Source organism: Myxocyprinus asiaticus, chromosome 6 (assembly GCF_019703515.2).
Source record: "Myxocyprinus asiaticus isolate MX2 ecotype Aquarium Trade chromosome 6, UBuf_Myxa_2, whole genome shotgun sequence".
NCBI classification, from domain to species: Eukaryota; Metazoa; Chordata; class Actinopteri; order Cypriniformes; family Catostomidae; genus Myxocyprinus; species Myxocyprinus asiaticus.
The window spans coordinates 1,134,353-1,158,560 of record NC_059349.1 but is presented as its reverse complement, the minus strand read 5'-3'; the positions used below and the strand labels follow the sequence as shown (position 1 = coordinate 1,158,560).

The window sequence follows — 24,208 nt, the reverse complement described above, 5'->3', positions numbered from 1 at the left end:
TTATTTCAATATAAATGTATAGCTTATTAAGAAAAACTTTACTGTTAACTAGTATACTGGATAATGTAGCAGCAAAATTAACAGTAATTCCAGTACAAGTCATCAGTAGAAAAGAAGCCGTTTTTTTTAACTTGTATCTGGACTTTAAAGGATTCAGATCTGTTTTTTGTTCAATTTATTTGTAAGATATCAGCTCACTATTCATTCACAGAGTTATCTTTTGGAACCCATTCAACTTAAATATTATTATTATTTGTAAACAAATGATAATAATAATATATTATAATAGTAATATATAGTAATATATCTCAATCCTGCACCTTTTGTCACGGATCCACTGGTCTCTCTCTCTCTTTCTTCCTCACTGCTGTCAGTGCTCACTCTCCCCTGGGTTCTGATTACACGCATATTCATATCATTAGTGGCTAATCAAGGACTGCATATACACCCCGCTTTCATACACACTCTTTGTCTGTTCTCATCGATAGTATCTCTGAGACTCCAGAACTTTCTGCTATGTCAAACATACCTGTGTCTTCATTATTGCCTGCAAGTATCATAAGACTGTTGTAAGTTATCTGTTCATCGTGTCTATATCCTGTCTGGATATTACTCGCCTGCTGTTTGCCACTCTGCTCAACTGGATTTACTCACACTGTTTCAATCATCTGTTCAATAAACCCTGCTACTGAGTTCATATCTCTGCCTCCGTGAGCCTCTCCGTGACACCTTTAACTTTTAAACCCTCACGCTTTTATTTTGACATTCTGAAATCTACAGGAAGTCCTGTATGTGTCTGTTTGTAGGAAAGTTCACAGTAGTTTAATTCGCTTCTTATTCAAATTCTGGTAAAATACAACTCTGGCGCCGTTCTAAATGCATATTATAAGTGAACCGAACTACTGAGCATCTAAATCTGAGATGTTGTTTGTGAGTAGCACTCTAATGTTACGCACAGAGTGAAGGCTAAAAATAGCCGCGGGTGTGTGTAAACAGAGCAGCTTCATTCAATAACGTGCTGGAGCTGCGCGTGCATTTTATATATTTACTTATAAACACAGCCTTTTGTGATTCACAGAGCTATCGCATGTCTTCAAGTGGCTTTGAATAAAATGTATGAGTCATATGAACTACTTTAACTGTGTTTTAATGGTTCTTTTATTTCAGTTTTTTGAGCTTGACAGTAATGAACATGACTAGCACACAGTATCGAATTTGGATCGGGCTCGTCGGACCGATACCCGATCCGTCTAAAAACATCAGTATCGGAGCCGATACCGATCAATAGACAGTTCACATGGTGTTACACTTGCACTGATTCCCACTACTACATACTCAAGCTTCATAATAACAGTGAAATGCCACATTGTTTTTTTATTCAGTACAGTTGTATGTAGAGTAGCAATATTTACAGGCAGCAGTGGCTCAGGGGCTGTTCAATCAGATGGAACACAACAGACTGGAACCGAACGTGAGGATCTCGAGACACACATTTCCAAGTTGAACATCTTTCTTGACAAAGAATTTAAACAACTCATTGCTTCAGGTCCTGGTGTGCAGAGCTAGACGGCTCTACTGCCTCCTAAAGCAGGCACACCACTTGGAGCCATTTTCCTCAATGGGGCCTCTGGTTGCTGCAGGAGATGCTGGCTTCCAACTGATTAAAAATATCTGCTCTGTGATGTCATTGTCCCTTGTTTTGGATCTATCCTGAATGCAAATCGTAGAGGACAATACGCTGCTGTTGAAATGTCAGCATCTGTGATTGCTTCATGTTCAGATTACTCAAGTCTATACTGTATAAGTCACTGAGGTTTTGTGTCAAAAGTCATACTACACGTTTCGCAGTTTTTTTTTTTTTTTAAACACCTAGTTCAAAACGGTCTTTAATCTTTTGTGATAAAAAAAAAAAAAACTAGAAACTACATGAAAGTTGTTTTTATTTATATAATCAAGTGTTTTTCCAAGTTTTGGGGGCTATAAAGCGTGAGAGATAATTTCAACTTTGTTTTAATATTAACTCACGGTGCAAAAGTGTTTGTAACGTTAGTTTAATTACATTATCGTTGACGCATTAACGTTGACTTAAAATTGTTTCAGCGCCTGCCATATGTGCTATACAGAAATTAACTTTAAAGATAACCTTCTTTGATAAATATTCATTTAAGTAAACACCTAGCCCCGTTTCCCATAAGCAGTAATATAGATTATGGGCTATAATTTAATTTGGCTTCCGCTCAACATGTTGTCCAGCTCATTAAATGAAGTTGTCATTAAACGATGACGATAGGTAAATCACTTGATATAATCACTGATTATCTGTAAAAACAAATTGCAGCGAGCTCATCAAATAATATCTGAATGAATCCATTATTAAAGTACAAAATAAAGTGATGAATTTTAAGTCTTGTTTACAAACTAAACTATGTACAGCATTTACTTAATGACGTAAGCTGCATGCATACACGGCAGAGAGAGAGAGAGAGAGAGAGAGAGAGAGAGAGAGAGAGAGAGAGAGAGAGAGAGAGAGAGCGCGCTTCAAGATGCCGGGGATGATGTTAGGAGACACCTTTCCCAATTTCGAAGCCGATTCCACTTTTGGAAAAATGAAACTACACGATTTTCTTGGAGATTCGTAAGTGAATAACATTCTACTCGTGATATAATTATAGACTATCAGTTGTAGTACAGAGTGGCATATAATGTGAAAATATGCGTGAGACAAACAGTAGCCTAGTAATATGAATGAAATAACTTACTGTAGGTTGTTTCAGGGTTTTTGTTTCATGTGTGTGGCACAGGATTTTTGTTCTGATAGAAATATGATTGCGCTTGCTAAGTTTACAGTAGCCGACTGAATTTTATTTGATCTTACCCACTTCCTGGCGCACTTAAATCAGCTCTGACAATGCATCTTCTTGTTATCATTATTATTATTTATTATTAACTCATTTAAATGAACAAAGCGTTCCTGACCTGTGATACAATTAAGAAAGTCGGTTTATGTGAAAGTCTACATGTGCAAAGATGTTGTCTACTCGTGTATCATAATTGTGTTTGTAGGTCACAATGAAAGTGCTGACATTGTGACTGAATGTCGAGTTTGACATATATAAACCCTTGTGTCAACAAAAAGCCATTTTCAGTGTGCAGGTGTAGTTTGTACTGACCTACACACTTCCATTATTCATTAGAGTTACTTAAACTTCTCACTATTAGTAGGCCTATAAGAACTAGAAAGCACTCAGTATCTTTTTCAATGTGTAAAAAAACCTAACTTACGGTTTTATCATCATATGTTTGTATTATACTTTGTGGTAACATATTTATTTAGCTCACTCTGAACATCTATTGATGTTCATCAAGACATAGGAAGTTCTTTATCGTCACGTATACAGATAAATTGTTTATACTGTACAGTGAAATTCTTTGAGCGTTCCCCCCAAAATCGTTACATGCTAAGTATAAAAAACTAAAGAAAGGCCTGTATGTGTAGGCTGTCTACTGTAGTCACACTTACAGCGGCCGTAAAAAGTATTTGGACACTTAAACTACACTCAAAAATGCAGTAGAAACATTATTGCATTATACAGTAAAATATCAATGCAAGGAGCATTCATTTAAAGAAAGATTTCAAGCAAAACTGCTCACAAAACATATCTGTTCGGTTTTAAACGTGTTGGGTGTAAGTAATTAGTTACTGTAATCTTATTACTTTTTAGTCAAAAAAGTAATGTATTACATTGTAAATTCTTGTAATCAGATTACAATTACTGACTTTCCATTAAAGTAATTACATTAAAATACATTATTTGCGATAAGGAAATATGTACTGTATAACACATTTAAAATATGAATTCATATGTACATCTGTTTGCATTTTTGTGACAGCTGAAATAAATGAGGAAATATAAATATATAACACAAAAATAGACATTTTGAATTTGAGCGGAAAACAAAATACTTTTCTAGGAAAAGGGATTTAGAAAGTAACTTAAAAGTAAAATGATCAAGTAATCAGTAAAGTAATCTGATTACATTTTTAGAGAAGCAGTTACTAATTTGTAGTGGATAACTTATTTTGAGAAACCCAACACTGGTTTTATATGATAAAACAATGGAAATTGTATACAAAATTGGACAAAAAGTGTGTTAAATGTGTTCATCAAATTGTGACTCCATTTCTACCAAGAATTAAGCATTGTAGTTACTACATATATGCTTCGTTATGTCTAAAGCTCACTTGAATTTGTTTTAGTCCATTAGACTTGACATTATGGTGCACTGGAAGGCTGTACGTAATGTGGTGTTACTATAGTATGTTTAATTTAATGGTAACTATGATACGATACTAAACACTGGTGATACTATGGTTACTGTATAGTAAAACCATGGTTAATTTTTATAAGGGAAGGTTAGGGTTACATTTAGGGGTAAGAGTTGGTGTAAGGTGTTTGTATGGGACTCTAAATAAACACAATAAACACACTGCACTGAATCCCCTATACTGTATGTTAATATTTAATTAGGGGTGCATCTAAATGGCATCTAACACAAATTGCATGTAGTGCAAGAAGATGCTTTTTGTTGCTATCTACACTTAGTGAATACATTTCTAAATTTTACACTTAGTGCAAATATCCTCTGCCATTGTATTGTGATACACACACTGAGCATTTTATTAGGAACACTATGGTCCTAACAAAGTGCCAGACATGGTTTCTGCTGTTGTAGCCCATCCGCCTCAAGGTCCGATGTGTTGTGCATTCTGAGATGCTATTCTGCTCACTACAATTAACGGTACAGAATGGTTATCTGAGTTACCGTAGACTTTCTGTCAGCTCGAACCAGTCTGGCCATTCTCTGTTGACCTCTCTCATCAACAAGGTGTAGGTCAACAAGGTCAACAGAACTGCCGTTCACTGGATGTTTTTTGTTTTTGGCACCATTCTGAGTAAATTCTAGAGACTGTTGTGCTTGAAAATCCCAGCAGATCAGCAGTTACAGATATTCAAATATATATATATAATATAATATTCAAACCAGCCCGTCAGGCACCAACAATCATGCCATGCTCCAAATCACTGAAATCAAATTTTTTCCCATTCTGATGGTTGATGTGAACATTAACTGAAGCTCCTGACCCATATCTGCATGATTTTTTGCACTGCACTGCTGCCACACGATTGGCTGATTAGATAATCACATAAATAAGTAAGTGTGCAGGTGTTCCTAATAAAGTGCTCAATAAGTGCACAGTATATGTGCAGTATAAAGGTATGTAAAAGTTTCAGTTACATACAACAGATTGTGGTGAGTGAATGGGGTAATGATAGGTCGATTAGACGGGAAATCGGCGAGAGCCCTTCACAAGTCTGATGGCTTGTGGGTAAAACTGTTCTGTAGTCTGTTGGTTGTTGCTTTCACACACTGGAACTGTTTGTGAGATGACAGTAGTCTTGAGGATGTGAAAGCCTTTGATGAGAGCAAGTTCTCTTCTGTGGACACCTGTGTGGTCTTGTATGTCTTGCAATGATGACGTCATGGTTACTGGTGTAACCTCCGTTCCCTGATGGAGGGAACGAGACGTTGGTGTCGATGTAGTGACACTAGGGGTCACTCTTGGGAGCCCGAGACACCTCTGGTCTTTGATAAAAGGCCAATGAAAATTGGCGAGTGGTATTTGCATGCCACTCCCCCGAACATACGGGTATAAAAGGAGCTGGTATGCAACCACTCATTCAGGTTTTACGCTGAGGAGCCGATATAAGGTCCGGCCATTTCAGCGGGTAGTTCAGCGTTGTGGCAGGAGGGACCAACGTCTCGTTCCCTCCATCAGGGAACGGAGGTTACACCAGTAACCATGACGTTCCCTATCTGTCACTCACTCGACGTTGGTGTCGATGTAGTGACACTAGGGGTCCCTATACAAAACGCCACAAGGCTGAACTGTGTTACGTGAACTGGCGGTGTGTGGTGGGCAGACTTGCTGTGTGCCTCATAGCCAGCACACCAGGTCGACACGTAACCTCCCCCAACACAGTTATGAGTGTCGAACGGCCCTTTTTGGGGACAAGTCGACTACCCAGAGATAGAGACAGGCTTAACCCAGTCATGGCCTCTTTCCCCTTCTCTTTTTCCACTCCCTAAAAAAGAAGGGGGATTATCCGACTGGGCCGCCAGGTCTAGTCGGGGGGTGTCCCTCCCAAGGGGAGGACACCGCGGAGACCACACCTCGCCCCAAGAGAGGGGGGATATTTAAGTGGAAGAATACATCACATGGTCTTTCCAACCATGTGGAGAGCCTTCAAGGTAGATCCTACCCAATGGGGGAGGAGTTACTACAACATGGAGACTGAGGGGCTCTGCCCAAGGAAGACGCAGTTTGCCAGTAGGGAAACGAACTAGCGGAAGATATAGATCGCATGGGGTTAGCCTTACAGGGAACCGCCACATGCGGAGCACCTACCCCAGAACCGGGCTCTTAGTTAGCGCGTGTACTGGGCCGGCAGCGAGTCTCTCCGAAAACTCGACTGCCACAGGGCTCGGAGGAAGTCAACCAGGGAACAACCTTTGTGAACACTACTGGGAATTAACAGCGCACGTCTTCAGCTCAAAAGGAGGTGGAAGGCGCTATGTGCAAGCGATACACCCGGCCGGCTATCCCGGGCTTATCCGCTTGTGTTGCGTGCCACTACCTGGGACGAAACCGGTTCCACCCGGAGGTTGTAGAACCTTGCAAAGGTGTTGGGTGTTGCCCAGCCCTCTGCTCTGCAATGTCTGTTAGAGAGGCACCTCTGGCCAGGGCCCAAGAAGCCGCTACACCACGAGTAGAATGGGCTCGTAGCCCTACCGGGGGCGGCATGTTTTGGGCGAGACATGCCATAGTTATGGCGTCAATGAGCCAGTGGGCGATCCTCTGCTTGGAGAGAGCGCTTCCTTTCCGCTGTGCACCGAAGCAGACAAAGAGCTGCTCAGAGAGTCTAAAGCTCTGTGTGCGATCCAAATAGATGCGCAAAGCGCGCACCGGACACAGCAACGCCAGGGCTGGGTCTGCCTCCTCCTGGGGCAGCGCTTGCAGGTTCACCACCTGGTCTCTAAAAGGAGTGGTGGGAACCTTGGGCACATAGCCCGGTCGGGGGTCTCAGGATCACGTGAGAATAGCCCGGACCGAACTCCAGGCACGTTTCGCTGACAGAGAACGCTTGCAGGTCACCTACCCTCTTGATGGAAGTGAGCGCAGTCAGGAGGGCAGTCTTCAAGGAGAGTGCCTTAAGCCCGGCTGACTGCAAAACTCAAAGGGGGCTCTCTGTAGACCCTGAAAAACTACAGAGGTCCGATGAGGGAACAAGGCGTGGCCTGGAGGGATTCAGCCTCCTGGCGCCTCTTAGGAACCTGATGATCAGATCATGCTTCCCTAAGGACTCACCGTCGACTGCGTCATGGTGTGCTGCTATGGCAGCAACGTACACCTTCAAGGTGGAAGGGGACAGCCTCCCTTCCAACCTCTCTTGCAGGAAGGAAAGCACTGATCTGACTGCGCACCTCTGGTGGTCTTCCTGATGGGAAGAACACCACTTAGCGAACAGACACCACTTAAAGGCATACAGGCGCCTCATAGAGGGAGCCCTAGCCTGAGTGAATGTGTCTACCACCGCAGGTGGGAGACAGCTTAGGTCTTCCACGTCCCGTCCAGGGGCCAGACATGGAGATTCCAGAGGTCTGGGCGCGGGTGCCGGATGGTGCCCCTTCCCTGAGAAAGAAGGGCCTTTTTCAGGGGAATTTGCCCAGGGGGAGCTGTCACGAGGAGCGTGAGGTCCGAGCACCACGTCTGGGCGGGCCAGTAGGGTGCTTACCAGGACGACCTTCTCCTCGTCCTCCCTGACCTTGCACAGGGTCTGTGCGAGCAGGCTCACTGGGGAAAACGCATATTTGCGAATGCCAGGGGACCAGCTGTGTGCCAGCACGTCTATGCTGAGGAAGGCCTCGGTGAGGGCGTACCAGAGCGGGCAGTGGGAGGATTCTTGGGAGGCGAACAGGTGCACCTGTGCCTGACTGAATCGACTCCAAATCAGCTGGACCACCTGAAGGTGGAGTCTCCACTCTCCCTTGAGGGTAACCTGTTGTTACGGCGCGTCCGCCGAAGTGTTGAGGTTGCCCGGGATGTGAGTGGCTTGCAGCGACTTGTGCTGCTAACTCCGTTGGAGGAGACGGCGGGCAAGTTATGACATACAGCGGGAGCGCAGACCGCCTTGGCGGTTGACATATGCTACCGCTGCCGTGCTGTCTGTCCGAACTAGCACGTGCTTGCCCTGGATCAACGGCCGGAACCTCCGCAGGGCGAGCAGAATTGCCAGTAACTCGAGGCAGTTGATGTGCCAATGCAGCTGCGGACCCGTCTAGAGGCCGGCAGCTGCGTGCCCGTTGCCAACAGCGCCCCAGCCCATTTTGGAGGCGTCTGTCGTGACCACGACGCGCCTGGAGACCAGTTCTAGCGGAACACCTGCTCGTGGAAACGAGAGGTCGGTCCAAGGGCTGAAAAGACGGTGACAGACCGACGTAATGGCCACGTGGTGTGTCCCGTGGCGCCATGCCCGTCTCGGGACTCGAGTCTGGAGCCAGTGCTGAAGCGGCCTCATATGCATCAACCCGAGCGGGGTGGCCACCGCCGAGGACGCCATATGCCCCAGGAGCCTCTGAAAATGTTTCAGTGGAACCGCTGTTTTCTGTTTGAACGCCTTCAAACAGGCCAGCACCGACTGGGCGCGCTCGTTCGTAAGGTGCGCCGTCAAGGAGACTGAGTCCAACTCCAAACCGAGAAAAGAGATGCTCTGAACCGGGAGGAGCTTGCTCTTTTCCCAGCTGACCCGAAGCCCTAGTCGGCTGAGGTGTGAGAGCACCAGGTCCCTGTGTGCGCATAACCCGTCTCGAGAGTGAGCTAGGATTAGCCAGTCGTCGAGATAGTTGAGAATGCGAATGCCCACCTCCCTTAACGGGGCAAGGGCTGCCTCTGCGATCTTCGTAAAGACGCGAGGAGACAGGGACAGGCCGAAAGGGAGGACTTGTACCGATACGCCTGACCCTCGAACGCAAACTGCAGGAAGGGTCTGTGTCGAGGAAGGATCGAGACGTGAAAGTACGCATCCTTCGGGTCTACCGCCGCGAACCAATCTTGATGCCGGATGCTCGCTAGAATGCGTCTTTGCGTCAGCATCTTGAACGGGAGTCTGTGTAAGGCCCAGTTCAGTACTCGCAGGTCCAAGATTGGCCGCAACCCACCGCCTTTTTTCGGTACAATGAAGTAGGGGCTGTAAAACCCCCTCTTCATCTCGGCTGGAGGGACAGGTTCTATCGCGTCCTTCCGTAGGAGGGTAGCGATCTCCGCGTAAGGTAGCAGCGTTTCCATCTTTCACCAAGGTGAAGTGGACACCGCTGGACCTGGGCGGATGCCCAGCGAAGTGAATCGTGCAGCCAAGTCGGACGGTCCGGACCAGCCCTCGCGACGGACTGGAAGCGCAAGCCATGCACCCGAGTTCCGCGCAAGGGGGACCAAAGGGACAACGTCATCGGATGTACCGGCGGGTGGGGCCTCGCGGCAGGGCAGAGCTTGAGGTGCCACACCACATCGTGGCCGTGCTGAGTCCGAGGACATCGAAGCACTTACCTGGCTCCTTGTGACCACCCCCGGAACAGCCTGGGACGGGGGAGGAAGAGGCCTGTCCTCATGACCCGTGGAGACTGTCACATCGGGGGCGGATTTGTGCCACAGCTGGGCGCTCAGGGCGGGAGACCGCCGCTGGAGCGCCAACTTGCCAAATGGAGTGGTGGATGGTGGTCGTGATGCCAGCCATACACACCGAATATGTGACCCAGGGAACAAGGAAACCACTCTTGCGGAGCTCTTGAGTACTGCAGCCACTTGGGCATGCAGCGCAATTAAATGCAAAAGGTAACAAAAAGAAGATCTGTTTACCAGCTCCAGAGCAGCGGGTTTCGTTGTCCCTGGGTCGCCCGTCTCAGGGGCGCTTCGAAGACCTCCGTGGGTTCTTCGGTGCCGGCTGTGAGACGGGTGGCGTCGGCTTCCTGCGGTGGGCTCCATGCCGGGGCCGGGCCGGAGGGGCGGGCTGCGGCGGAGCCGGTGCAGTCACCGCAGGGGGACGCCCTCGGCGATGAGTAGATGGGGGGATCTTGAGCCACGCCGGGGCAGGACAAGCCGGCTAGCATCCATCTACTGCTCTACCATCGAGAACTGCTGGGCAAAGTCCTCGACAGTGTCGCCGAATAGGCCCGCCTGGAAAATGGGGGCAGCAAGGAATCGTGTCCTGTCGGCCTCACCCATCTCGACCAGGTTGAGCCAAAGGTGGCGCTCCTGGACCACTAGTGTGGCCATCGTCCGCCCGGGAGACCGCGCCGTGATCTCCGTCGCTCGGAGAGCGAGGTCGGTCGCCGAGCGCAGTTCCTGCATCAATCCCGGGGCGGAACTACCCTCGTGCAGTTCCTTTAGCGCCTTGGCGGACTTGCAGGAGAGCCATGGCGTGCAGGGCGGAGACGGCTTGTCCAGCAGCGCCATAGGCTTTGACCGTCAGAGACGACGTAAACCTACAGGCCTTGGACGGGGGCTTTGGGCACCCACGCCAGGTGGCGGCGCTCTGCGGGCATAGGTGCACCGCGAGCGCCTTTATCCACCAGGGGATTGCCGAATAACCCTTGGCCACCCCACCATCGAGGGTAGTGAGAGCGGGGAAGCTGAAAAGATCGGGACCGGGCAGTAAAAGGTGCCTCCCGCGATCTTGTCAGCTCTTCATGCACTTCCGGGAAGAAAGGAACGGGGCGGGGCGTGGCTTTGAGCGGCGCCGTGAGCCCAGGAACCAATCACAGAGCCGCGAGGGTTCAGGGAAGAGCGGTGAAATCCACTCTAACCGACGCTCGCGGCTGTCCGGGAAAGCATGACGTCATCTCCACGTCAGCCTGTGACTGGGCGATCGACCCCGAAGGGAGGAGCCCAGCCGAGGCTTCCGACTGGACGAGCCCGCTCTCCGATGCTGCGCTCGAGAGCTCATCACTTTCGCGGGCTCCGAATAAGAGGTCGAACTCGCCGTGAGACGAGCCGGCGGACTCACCCGGAAGCCCGATCGGGGCAGACGAGCGTGCTGGGGAATGGGAGGTCCGCGGGGGGATACCCGGCGGAGGCGGTCCCATTGGGGTCCCCAAATCGCCCCCAGTGCTAGCCGCGCTGGCCTCAAACCCGTGGGTAAAAGGACCGAGGCGGGAGCCTCTGGGGTGGCTCGCTTCCTTACGAAGGCGAGCCGCGACCGCAACGTTGCCATGGACACATTCTCGCAATGAGAATGTGACCATCCACGAACGCTGTCTCCGCGTGAGCAGTGCCCAGACACGAAAGACAGTGATCGTGACCGTTAGAAAGCGAGAGATAACGAGCACAACCAGGAATAACACACAATCGGAAAAGCATCTTTAAAAAGACGCGTCTTTAAAAAGACGTTCCGTGTGTGCGCTCTTTTAGAGAAATATATACTCTTTTAGAGGGGGAAAAATGCTCTTTCAGAAAATATACTCTCTAGTTTTTCTGCCGAAGCGCCCAGGGGCGTTCTCTGCAGTGCACCAGTGCAGAGGAGGGAGAAGCCGCTGAAATGCGCCGTCAGATCCAGCAGGTGAATGAACAGTAGTATTCAGCTCAATGAGCATGACCATTCGGCTCCGAAGAGAAAATCTGAATGAGTGGTTGCATACCAGCTCCTTTTATACCCGTATGTTCGGGGGAGTGGCATGCAAACACCACTCGCCAATTTTCATTGGCCTTTTATCAAAGACCAGAGGTGTCTCGGGCTCCCAAGAGTGACCCCTAGTGTCACTACATCGACACCAACGTCAAGTGAGTGACAGATAGGGAACAAGGCTGTACCGTGAACAGAGCAGTTGCCATACCAGACTGTGATATGCTGAGCATAATCTTGATGGTGCTCGGTTCCACAATGGCATCTTCAGGAAATAAAGTCGCTGCTTTTCCCTCTTTACTAAGCGGATAGTGTGAACTGACCAGGTCCTCTCTAATGTGAACTCTGAGAAATGTGTCTACCTCAGCATCACTGATGTTGAGTGGTTTGTGGTTTATTTTATTTTAGCTTGCGTCCACAATCATCTCTTTTGTTTTGCTGATGTTTAGGGAAAGTGAATTACACGTCATTGTAGAATGTCAGCTAAAATTCGATTCAGAGTAATCTTGGGTTGCTTAGGCAATACATTTTGCCACTCATCACGAATGTTCATCAGTCTGTTTGTTAACCCTTAAATGCATGGGTGTTTCGCCAAACATTAATACAAACCTCGGGTCTTTAGCGACCAAGCAGGTATGTATAAAAAATTGATCTACTAAATTCCCATATGTTGTAAAATAAGAGAATTATATATATATAAATATATATATTTCATATGTAAAAGAGATGATACAACAAAAGAACAGGATTATTCATTACTTCCACACTGAAATTTTATGAGATGTAACTGGCTGTCAAACATTCTGACCTACACATAACACATAAGCTACACATACATTTGTGCTCAAAAGTTTGCATACCCTGGCAGAAATTGTGAAATTTTGGCATTGATTTTGAAAATATGACTGATCTTGCAAAAAAACAGTTTTTTATTTAAGGATAGTGATCATATGAAGCCATTTATTATCACATAGTTGTTTGGCTCCTTTTAAAATCATAATGATAACAGAAATCACCCAAATGGCCCTGATCAAAAGTTTACATACCCTTGAACGTTTGGCCTTGTTACAGACACACAAGGTGACACACACAGGTTTAAATGGCAATTAAAGGTTAATTTCCCACACCTGTGGCTTTTTAAATTGCAATTAGTGTCTGTGTATAAATAGTCAATGAGTTTGTTAGCTCTCACATGGATGCACTGAGCAGGCTAGATACTGAGCCATGGGGAGCAGAAAAGAACTGTCAAAAGACCTGTGTAACAAGGTAATGGAACTTTATAAAGATGGAAAAGGATTTAAAAAGATATCCAAAGCCTTGAAAATGCAAGTCAGTACTGTTCAAACACTTATTAAGAAGTGGAAAATTCAGGGATCTCTTGATACCAAGCCAAGGTCAGGTAGACCAAGAAATATTTCAGCCACAACTGCCAGAAGAATTGTTCAGGATACAAAGAAAAACCCACAGGTAACCTCAGGAGAAATACAGACTGCTCTGGAAAAAGATGGAGTGGTTATTTCAAGGAGCACAATACGATGATACTTGAACAAAAATGAGCTGCATGGTCGAGTTGCCAGAAAGAAGCCTTTACTGCACAAATGCCACAAAAAAGCCCGGTTACAATATGCCCGACAACACCTTGACACGCCCCACAGCTTCTGGCACACAGTAATTTGGAGTGACGAGACCAAAATAGAGCTTTATGGTCACAACCATAAGCGCTATGTTTGGAGAGGGGGTCAACAAGGCCTATAGTGAGAAGAATACCATCCCCACTGTGAAGAATGGTGGTGGCTCACTGATGTTTTGGGGGTGTGTGAGCTCTAAAGGCACGGGGAATCTTGTGAAAATTGATGGCAAGATGAATGCAACATGTTATCAGAAAATACTGGCAGACAATTTGCATTCTTCTGCATGAAAGCTGCGCATGGGACGCTCTTGGACTTTCCAGCATGACAATGACCCTAAGCACAAGGCCAAGTTGACCCTCTAGTGGTTACAGCAGAAAAAGGTGAAGGTTCTGGAATGGCCAACACAGTCTTCTGACCTTAATATCATCGAGCCACTCTGGGGAGATCTCAAACGTGCGGTTCATGCAAGATGACCAAAGACTTTGCATGACCTGGAGGCATTTTGCCAAGATGAATGGGCAGCTATACCACCTGCAAGAATTTGGGGCCTCATAGACAACTATTACAAAAGACTGCACGCTGTCATTGATGCTAAAGGGGGCAATACACAGTATTAAGAACTATGGGTATGCAGACTTTTGAACAGGGGTCATTTAATTTATTTCATTGTTGCCATGTTTTGTTTTATGATTGTGCCATTCTGTTATAACCTACAGTTGAATATGAATCCCATAAGAAATAAAAGAAATGTGTTTTGCCTGCTCACTCATGTTTTATTTAAAAATGGTACAAATATTACCAATTCTCCAAGGGTATGCAAACTTTTGAGCACAACTATATGTATTGACTCAGGCACTAATTGAGTCTAAATAAATGTACAACTTTCAGAATTTCAGTAGTACACACAAATGGTAATAGCCAAATCATACCATTCATGCGTTGTACTATAGTTTACTTGGTAGCACTTTACAATAAGGTTCTATTTGTTAACATTACTAAATGCATTATGTATCATGAACTAGCAATAAACAATATATTTTTACAGCATTTATTATTTAATGTTAATTTATATATTTAGAGTTGTTCATTGTTAGTTCATGTTAGTTCATTATTAACTAGTGTTAATATGCAACTTTTAATTAAAAAATGATTAGTATGTGTAGAATTGAACCACTTGTTAATAAGTGCTATAAATGTATTGTTTACGTTAACTGTTGCATTGACTAATGTTAACAAAAACAACCTTATTGTAGTGTTTCTATTTACTTCCACTATTTTTATGCGTCAATGATTAAAACAACAGCGCCACCTTGATGTTGCAAATGTACAAATATCGGATACTTATAATTCACTATTGTTATGCAGAAAATCGACATGATATAGTACACATTTGTCTTGTAATAAACAAAGAAAAGTCAAGTCAAGCTCTTACTGTCATTGTACAAGTACAATGAAATTATTGTCTTCCACTGGTTGTTGAATAAATTTAGAAAAGAGAGTAGAGATACAGAAATTTTTTTTTTTTTTAGGAAATATCTAATATATAGGAATACAGAAAATATAAATGTACAAGAAATATTAATGAGCATGAAGTTCAGAATCAGAATCAGAATCAGCTTTATTGCCAAGTATGCTTACACATACAAGGAATTTGTCTTGGTGACAGGAGCTTCCAGTGTACAACAATACAAAAACAATACAAAAACAGCAGCAAGATATAGATAATAATAAAAAATAAAAAATAATTATACACATACGTACATACACACACAGACACACACATACATACATACATACATACATACACACATACACATACGTAGTGCAATCTAATACAAATCTGTTATCTGTTATGTACAGTGCAAATACAAATCTGTTATGTACAGTGCAAATTTTATTTTCAATGGGGCAATTTAACTGTTCATGAGATGGATAGCCTGAGGGAAAAAACTGTTCCTGTGCCTGACGGTTCTGGTGCTCAGAGCTCTGAAGCATCGGCCAGAAGGCAACAGTTCAAAAAGGTAATGGGCAGGGTGAGTGGGGTCCAGAGTGATTTTTCCAGCCTTTTTCCTCACTCTGGAAGTGTATAGTTCTTGAAGGGGGTGGCAGGGAGCAACCAATAATCCTCTCAGCAGTCCGAACTGTCCTTTGTAGTCTTCTGATGTCTGATTTCATAGCTGAACCAAACCAGACAGTTATTGAAGTGCAGAGGACAGACTCAATGACTGCTGAGTGGAACTGTATCAGCAGCACCTGTGGCAGGTTGAACTTCCTCAACTGGCGAAGGAAGTACAATCTCTGCTGGGCCTTTTTCACAATGGAGTCAATGTGTGTATCCCACTTCAGGTCCTGTGAGATGGTAGTGCCCAGGAACCTGAATGACTCCACTGCTGCCACAGTGCTGTTTAGAATGGTGAGGGGGGTCAGTGTTGGGGTGTTCCTCCTAAAGTCCACAATCATCTCCACCGTTTTGAGCGTGTTCAGCTCACGGTTGTTTTGACTGCACCAGACACACTTTTCAACCTCCCTTCTGTATGCAGACTCATTGTCATCTCGGATGAGGCCAATAACAGTGGAGTCGTCTGCAAACTTCAGGAGCTTGACAGAGGGGTCCTTGGTGATGCAGTCATTGGTGTAAAGGGAGAAGAGTAGTGGGGAGAGCACACATCCCTGGGGGGCACCAGTGCTGATTGTACAGGTGCAGGAAGTGAGTTTCCCCTGTCTCACTAGCTGCTGCCTGTCCGTCAGAAAGCTGATAATCCACTGACAGATAGACATGGGAACAGAGAGTTGGTGTAATTATTCTGGAGTATAGCTGGGATGATGGTGTTGAAAGCCGAACTGAAGTCCACAAAAAGGATCCTTGCATATGTCCCTGGTCTGTGCAGGATATGATGCAATCCCATGTTGACTGCATCATCCACAGACCTGTTTGCTCGATAAGCAAATTGAAGGAGATCTAGAAAGGGTCCAGTGATGTTCTTCAGGTGGGCCAACACCAGTCTCTCAAATGATTTCATGACCACAGACGTCAGGGCGACCGGTCTGTAGTCATTAAGTCCTGTGATTTTTGGTTTCTTTGGGACAGGAATAATGATTGAGCGTTTGAAGCAGCATGGGACTTTACACTGCTCCAGTGATCTATTGAAGATCTGTGTGAAGATGGGGGCCAGCTGGTTAGCACAGGATCGAAGACACGCTGGTGAGACGCCATCTGGGCCTGAAGCTTTCCTCATCTTTTGTTTCCGAAAGACACGGCTCACATCATCTTCACAGATCTTAAGTGCAGGTTGAGTAGCAGGAGGTGGGAGGAGGGGTGTTGCAGGAGGTGTTGGGGATGTAGTTCGTCTGTTTTGTTAGGAAGAGAGTGGAGATTCGCAAGATGAATTCTCTGCAGCGCTGTTCGAAAGCCACGCCGACGGAGTTTGACCAGCGCACCGGCTCGTCTTCCTCGTCTGCATCTCCTGAAAAACAAAGCCGCGCCTCCAACTAAAATGTCCAGCAAAATGTCTGAATATTCAAAAACCGGTAAAAGACTGTCTGGTATAAGCTGTCGAATGTTCAGCAGTTCGTCTCTGGTAAAACTGACTGGAAAAAGATTACTAAACACAGGACAAACAAAAACAACAAAACAATAGGAGCGCTCCACACCGAGGCGGCCATCCGCAGCGCCATCATGATGTTTAGATTGTGTTGCTTGAATGAGTAGATCAGATGTGCAAAATATTGTAGTCATAGTGAATGAGGAAGTGCAGAATATTGTTTGTGCAAACAAGTCTTTGGGTGGAGTATGATGCAGATGTAGAGATAGATCCAAAGTAAGATGGTGTGCAAAGTAGTCAAAGTAAAATAGAGATACAAAGAAACAGATATCCTGTGTTAGTAAGCTTATATAGATATAAAATAAAAAATAAAAAATGATTTATGGAAGTGCAAATATAGCGACAGTATTTTGTGACACCATTACATATTTTGAGTCACTAACGGCCTTAAACATTTTTGGTAATCAAGCAATTAGAAAAAATATTTGCAATTTTAATTTAATAAATGAGTGCACACTGTTGAATCAGTGATAAAATATCTTCAACAAATGGACAACCATGATTTTTTAGTAATATTCGTAGTACTCTTAATGTATTAGATTGCTGGTTCCAGTGCTCCTCAGGGCAATATCCTATCACTGTGAAAATTAAGATTGTTGAGGTGTCATTTGGCAATCCTCAGATGCCACACTTGTGGAACCCCCTCAAGAACCTCTAGACATCTTTTTCTACTCTTTTACTTTTAACTTCCTGCAAGAACTGTCAACAGTTCCTTCTGTAACGCCATCATAAAGGCTCAATCACATTTACCTTTGTACAGCGAAATTTTGCGGAGGAAATCCAGTTCTCAAATTCTAAATGGGAATCTGTGCAATCCGGAATTTCTCCTGATGGACTCCAGTAGTGAAGAAATTTCCTTCAAGTTTGCTGAACTTTCTGCAGCATTAACCAATAGGAAGTTGCTTGGTATGGCAGTGACCTCTGTGTAAGCAGTGCTTCATATACAGATACACTGAATATTTACTATGGATGAGGAAATCATTACAGTGGTAAGGTTCCTTCACATTGTCCCAGAGTATAATATGAAGCATTAAAAAACATTAGCTCACGCCTTCTTCGCCTGCTGGATTTCACTTTGCGAATGTAAATGTGACCAAGCCTGAATAAAGTATATATAAAGATTTACCTCAAGGGTAACATTTTAAATAATGGTCCGTCATTATTAGGTAACTATACAGGAATTAATGCAGGACAAATGAGTAGTACTACATTAACACTTTAGTTACTACTATTTACTAATATGGAAACACGATTAACTACTCAGTAAGTAATAGCGAACTGATGACTGAGGTAGTTCACTGTTAACTAATCAATAATTACTGAATTAGATTATCCTCATTGAGAACTATTAACTATGGCTAATTTAAAATAACTACTAATTAATTACTAACCAAAACATTAACGTGTCTAAAATGTGAGCAATTCTTTATTGTGAAAATGATCATGAAATGCACCTTCAGAGAAGCATGCGCCTCACGTGCATTCTTTGTGGAAACTAATTTATGAACAGCCCTTTAAATCACTAGGCTAGAGTATCATGACTAGTCAGCTTACCTTACAGAAATATAGGGATATAGGCTATGTGCCCAACCTGTGTTTTCTTTGGGGTATCTTTTCTATTCAATACAAATTATTAACTTTTGGATGTTTGATATTGCTGGAGGTCTTTTTTAAATAATTACTTAGAATAATAAAGTGAAAATGTTGGTAACACATAAGAATTAAGTCAAGTTTTACCACAAACATGAAGGAATTACTAATGATTTGAACCATTATTCTAAAGTGAGGGCCATGGTAAAGCATCATTAATGAATGAGATCTTATTGAATCTTCTTTGTGTTAACAGTTATCTTTAAATCTTAAAAAAGAAGAAGAAAAGAAAAGATAGTTTAAAAAGCATGTGCCAAGTTCTTAGAAATGTAATTTGTGTATTCATGTTGGCCTCATCACCTGTACAGGTTGTTTCCCTACCTTCTGTCCGAAACAGCTGGGCTTTAGATGGATGAATTTTGGATTCATACATTTTTGAAAAACTTTTATACCATATTCTGCAAACAATTTGATCGAATAACTTTATTAGTGTCAATGAAATTAATGAAAAATTTCAAGTGGTGTTATCGTTAGGTAGGCTAAAAAGTAATACTTTCCTATAGCACCTTGAGTACATGAGAATATACACATTTTTTTTAACAAAATATTATTACAGTGAATTTAAGTCAGAGATAGGTTGATCTTACAAGAAGTGTTTAATTTTGTAGGAAGTGCATTTATAATGTTTTTCTTATTAAATTAATGGATCCAGTAACAAAAAAAGAATGAGTGTCAGGTACATCAAGCTTCTAATCCAATCAGGGTTGATCGCCAAATTCATTCAAACTGAAAGAAGAGCGAGTGCTGTTTTGCTTCGCCCTCCCGTCACTCCGCTTGCCCTGCACACGGTAAACTTAAACATACATTTATGATCTGTTCTTTTCAGACCGAACATATGCAAAGGAGGACACATGTAAAATTTATTTTATAAATATTGTATATATTCACAGAGTGGACTGTCTAGGGCAGAAGTACACGGATAGGTGGAATCGGCCTCATAGCTGCACGCTGGTTTTCTCTCCATTTTCTTTTGAAGCCTTGTGGAGATCAACACACTTGTCCTTTAGACACATCATTTTAATATTTATCTTCATTTATTATTTTGCTTGATGTTAAGAGATAAGACTTTTTAAACATACACTATATTGCCAAAAGTATTCGCTCACCTGCCTTTAGACGCATATGAACTTAAGTGACATCCCATTCTTAATCCATAGGGTTTAATATGACGTCAGCCCACCCTTTGCAGCTATAACAGCTTCAACTCTTCTGGGAAGCCTTTCCACAAGGTTTAGGAGTGTGTTTATGGGAATTTTTGACCATTCTTCCAGAAGCGCATTTGTGAGGTCAGACACTGATGTTGGACGAGAAGGCCTGGCTCGCAGTCTTTGCTCTAATTCATCCCAAAGGTGCTCTATCGGGTTGAGGTCAGGACTCTGTGCAGGCCAGTCAAGTTCTTCCACACCAAACTCGCTCATCCATGTCTTTATGGACCTTGCTTTGTGCACTGGTGTGCAGTCATGTTGGAACAGGAAGGGGCCATCCCCAAACTGTTCCCACAAAGTTGGGAGCATGGAATTGTCCAAAATCTCTTGGTATGCTGAAGCATTCAGAGTTCCTTTCACTGGAACTAAGGGGCCAAGCCCAGCTCCTGAAAAACAACCCCACACCATAATCCCCCCTCCACCAAACTTCACAGTTGGCACAATGCAGTCAGACAAGTACCGTTCTCCTGGCAACCGCCAAACCCAGACTCGTCCATCAGATTGCCAGATGGAGAAGCGTGATTCGTCACTCCAGAGTATGCGTCTCCACTGCTCTAGAGTCCAGTGGCGGCGTGCTTTACACCACTGCATCCGACGCTTTGCATTGCACTTGGTGATGTATGGCTTGGATGCAGCTGCTTGGCCATGGAAACCCATTCCATGAAGCTCTCTACACACTGTTCTTGAGCTAATCTGAAGGCCACATGAACTTTGGAGGTCTGTAGCAATTGACTCTGCAGAAAGTTGGCGACCTCTGCGCACTATGCGCCTCAGCATCCGCTTACCCCGCTCTGTCATTTTACGTGGCCTACCACTTCGTGGCTGAGTTGCTGTCATTCCCAATCGCTTCCACTTTGTTATAATACCACTGACAGTTGACTGTGGAATATTTAGTAGCGAGGAAATTTCATGACTGGACTTGTTGCACAGGTGGCATCCTATCACAGTACCATGCTGGAATTCACTGAGCTCCTGAGAGCGGCCCATTCTTTCACAAATGTTTGTAGAAGCAGTCTGCATGCCTAGGTGCTTCATTTTATACACCTGTGGCCATGGAAGTGATTGGAACACCTGAATTCAATTATTTGGATGGGTGAGCGAATACTTTTGGCAATATAGTGTATGTACTAACTGTGAGCACCAGCCATTAAAAGCATTATCTTGCTAAAGGTTTGCGAAAAGACTATAGCTGTGTCCCAAACAACACACTATACACTTACAAAATATACTATGTACTGAGCCATGTAGTGTATGAAGTTTCAAAGTGTAGTATCGTCCCAAATGGAACACTTAATTTTTTTTTTTACTACACATAAGTGACGTTTTAAGCACCCGTGGGCTGTGTCCAAAATCAAATGTCTTGTTGCCTCGCCACCCTATCAATCAATGACTCAACAGACAGCGTTTGCAAGCAAAGGTATACCTCCAGAAACTGGTTTTGGACAGGCTACTGAGGCAGCATAATGTCACATCATTGCTAGGACATCAGCAAATGATTATCGCCGTCTGGTGTCCACTAAAGGTAACGCGTCTGCTTCATTCAGTCCAACCAAACCACAATGGTCAAATAATATAGAACAAAATCAAAGACAGTTTTGGCAATAACCAAGTGTATATTTCATAACTACAATAATACTTTCTCGCTAGAAATGGAATCAGAAGTTGGAAAAAGTGAATAAAAACGTACAGTATATTTATACTAGGGCTGTCAAACGATTCAAATATTTAATCGCGATTAATCGCATAATTGTTTTGTAGTTAATCGTGATTAATCACAATATCTTTATAAACATGAGTGGACAAAATATGCTTCATCCAGATGTATTTTTCAGTCATCCACACAAAACCTACCTCACCAACAGAGTTGAACAACAGAACATGAACACAACTCAAATCCAATTATATACAAAATATGGTAGTTGTAAGTGTATTATGACATGACTTTTGAGTTTTGAGAGACATAATATTTCCAGGAGCACAGTGGAATTAAATAGCTCTGGTCATGTTACTATTTTCACCACTCATGCAAAAAAAAGTCTGCACTGTCATTTACAATTGACAACTCATCAAATTGACAATACATCAAAAACTCCTTTTAGACCCCGGTCACAATTGTAACCATTGGGATTAAATGGGTTTGACAGTGTAGATTACCTGCAGGGTTCCAGCAATGTCTCCAAGTTCTGCATTGGCTAATGCACTATCAAACAGAGACACTGTGACAGAACCTTGGAGAAAGCAGCAGGGTTTCCGTTTGCCTGTAATCAGTACTGCTGCTCCCTATACGCATATTACGCAGTCTTATTAGGGCACCAACTCCCTAGGGGGCATCGGAAACTCCACCGGCTGCCTTTACTGGCACGCTATGCGTTATTCAAAGACCTTGTAGCAGTCGCGGAACACAGACGATCGCTTCGTGCTCACACTTTCACTTCGCCCTTCGTACCGCGCTTCGCAGTGCTAGGCAGGTGTTCAAATAGCAGCTGTCTTGCTGCTACAAAAGTTACAAAGTTCCGAGCTCTATCTGTGCTTTGTGGGCATGTTCTACTGCTGTGCCATCACTTCTCATGAACTTCGGTTTACTGAAAGGGTCATATTAAGCATTAACGGCATTCAAAAAATAAGTAGCTTTAGACGAATTTTGCATTAGGGCGATATTAACACGATAAATTCAACAGCACTAATTTATACACAAGCTGGCTATCAGCTGCCTCTTTGGCCGCCATTTTTTTTCTTCAGCTCAACTGCTGTGGATCCACACGGACCTGATTGTGGGATTTCATAGGCAGCGAAGGATACGTCTATGCTGCCTTAAAAAATCGATCAGATGAAGGTATCTCAGTAGATGTAACATGAACATTGGATTCGGACGTGCCTTGATCCCTTCCTGCCTCCATATACAACCTCCGGATGCAGCATTTTCCTGGTTTCGGATGCAGCCGTGATGTGTTGCCACTAGCTTTAGTGCGTTAGCCAACCTTAGTTCAACAATTGTATCTTAAACAACATGCATATTCACACAGCTTGGGGTGATGGTAAAGCATTCAACTCACATTTGTAAGGTGCTCCACTGAAGTTTCGCTAGCTGCTACATTCTTCATTATTTACAATTGTTTTGTCAGACCTGCTGGTCTGACAAAACACAGCCAGGTAACTCCACCCCTTCCGCTATGTAAGGCAAGCCGCATGCACTGAGTGCAACATTCCACACTCCGTTTTGATGGTTGGTAGCATTTTCAGTGTTAATATACTACTCGCACTACTTTACAAAATGGCGCAGAAGTGAGCGATTTGGGACACACCTATTGTGTTTTGTTAAGAATTGCAGCTTATTTCAATTATTATTATTTTTTTAATGTTTATTAGCTATCAGTTTAATTAAATGAGTAAAACATAGGAACAAACACTTAGTTTATTTTAAATAAGCCATAGTTAGTTCATTAGGCTACTAACTGACAAGTATTAATGGTTTATAATGTTTTTTCACTTTATAATAATGGTCCAGATAACCTTTAACTCCCAATGAAGGAAACAATAAGATCTCATTTATTAATGATGCACTACCAGTCCTTACTTTAGAATATTGGTCCAGATCATTAGTAATTCCTTCATATGTATGTGGTAACACTTGACTCATTACTTATGGGTTGCCAAATGATTAAAAAATACCTCCAACAATATCTAACATGCCGAAGTTATTAATTTGTACTGAACAGAAGAGATACGCCAAAGAATACAAAGGCTGGGAACAAACATCCCTATATTTCTGTAAGGTAAGCTGACTATGATGCTCGACCAGGCATCGTAGCCTTGATTTAGAGAGCTGTTACGTAAATTAACTCCTGTAAAGAACGCACCTGAGGTGCATGTTTCTCTGAAGATGCATTTCATGATCATGTTGACAATAAAAATATAATCATTCTTAGACACATGTTAATGTTCTGATTAGTAATTAATTAGTAGTTATTTTAAATAAGCCATAGTTAGTTAATAGTAATTATTGATAAGCTAACAGTGAACAACCTTAGTCATTAGTTTGCTATTACTTACTGATTAGTTAATCGCATTTCCATATTAGTTAATAGTAGTAACTGAAGTGTTAATGTAGTGCTACTCATTTGTCCTGTATTAATTCCTGCATACTTACCTATTGATGATGGATCATTATTTTAAAGTGTTACCGATTTAAGTTCATTGAGGACATAAATAGTAGGCTGTATTTTAGACCCCTCTAATGGGTAGTCTAGAGGTTCTCCAGAGGACCGTTGTGGCATCTGAGGGACCCATTTAAACATGAATTTGTGCTGTAAAAGCTTACAGAATGTGTTCTTTTTTACATAACTTGCATAAGCATTAGTGTTGTGGGTAGGTTGTACATATTTAAT

The 24,208-nt window shown here is 43.5% G+C and overlaps 1 protein-coding gene across 1 annotated transcript in view; it reads left to right on the top strand.

Annotated features, from left to right (window-relative positions):
- Positions 1 to 2,527: 2,527 nt before the first annotated feature.
- Positions 2,528 to 24,208, top strand: part of LOC127442982 (peroxiredoxin-6-like) — a 37,300-nt gene continuing 15,619 nt past the window's right edge. The window contains exon 1 of the mRNA XM_051701455.1: positions 2,528 to 2,635. Coding sequence (XP_051557415.1) covers positions 2,544 to 2,635 — 92 coding nt within the window. The 5' untranslated portion in view covers positions 2,528 to 2,543. The remainder of the gene's footprint in view (positions 2,636 to 24,208) is intronic.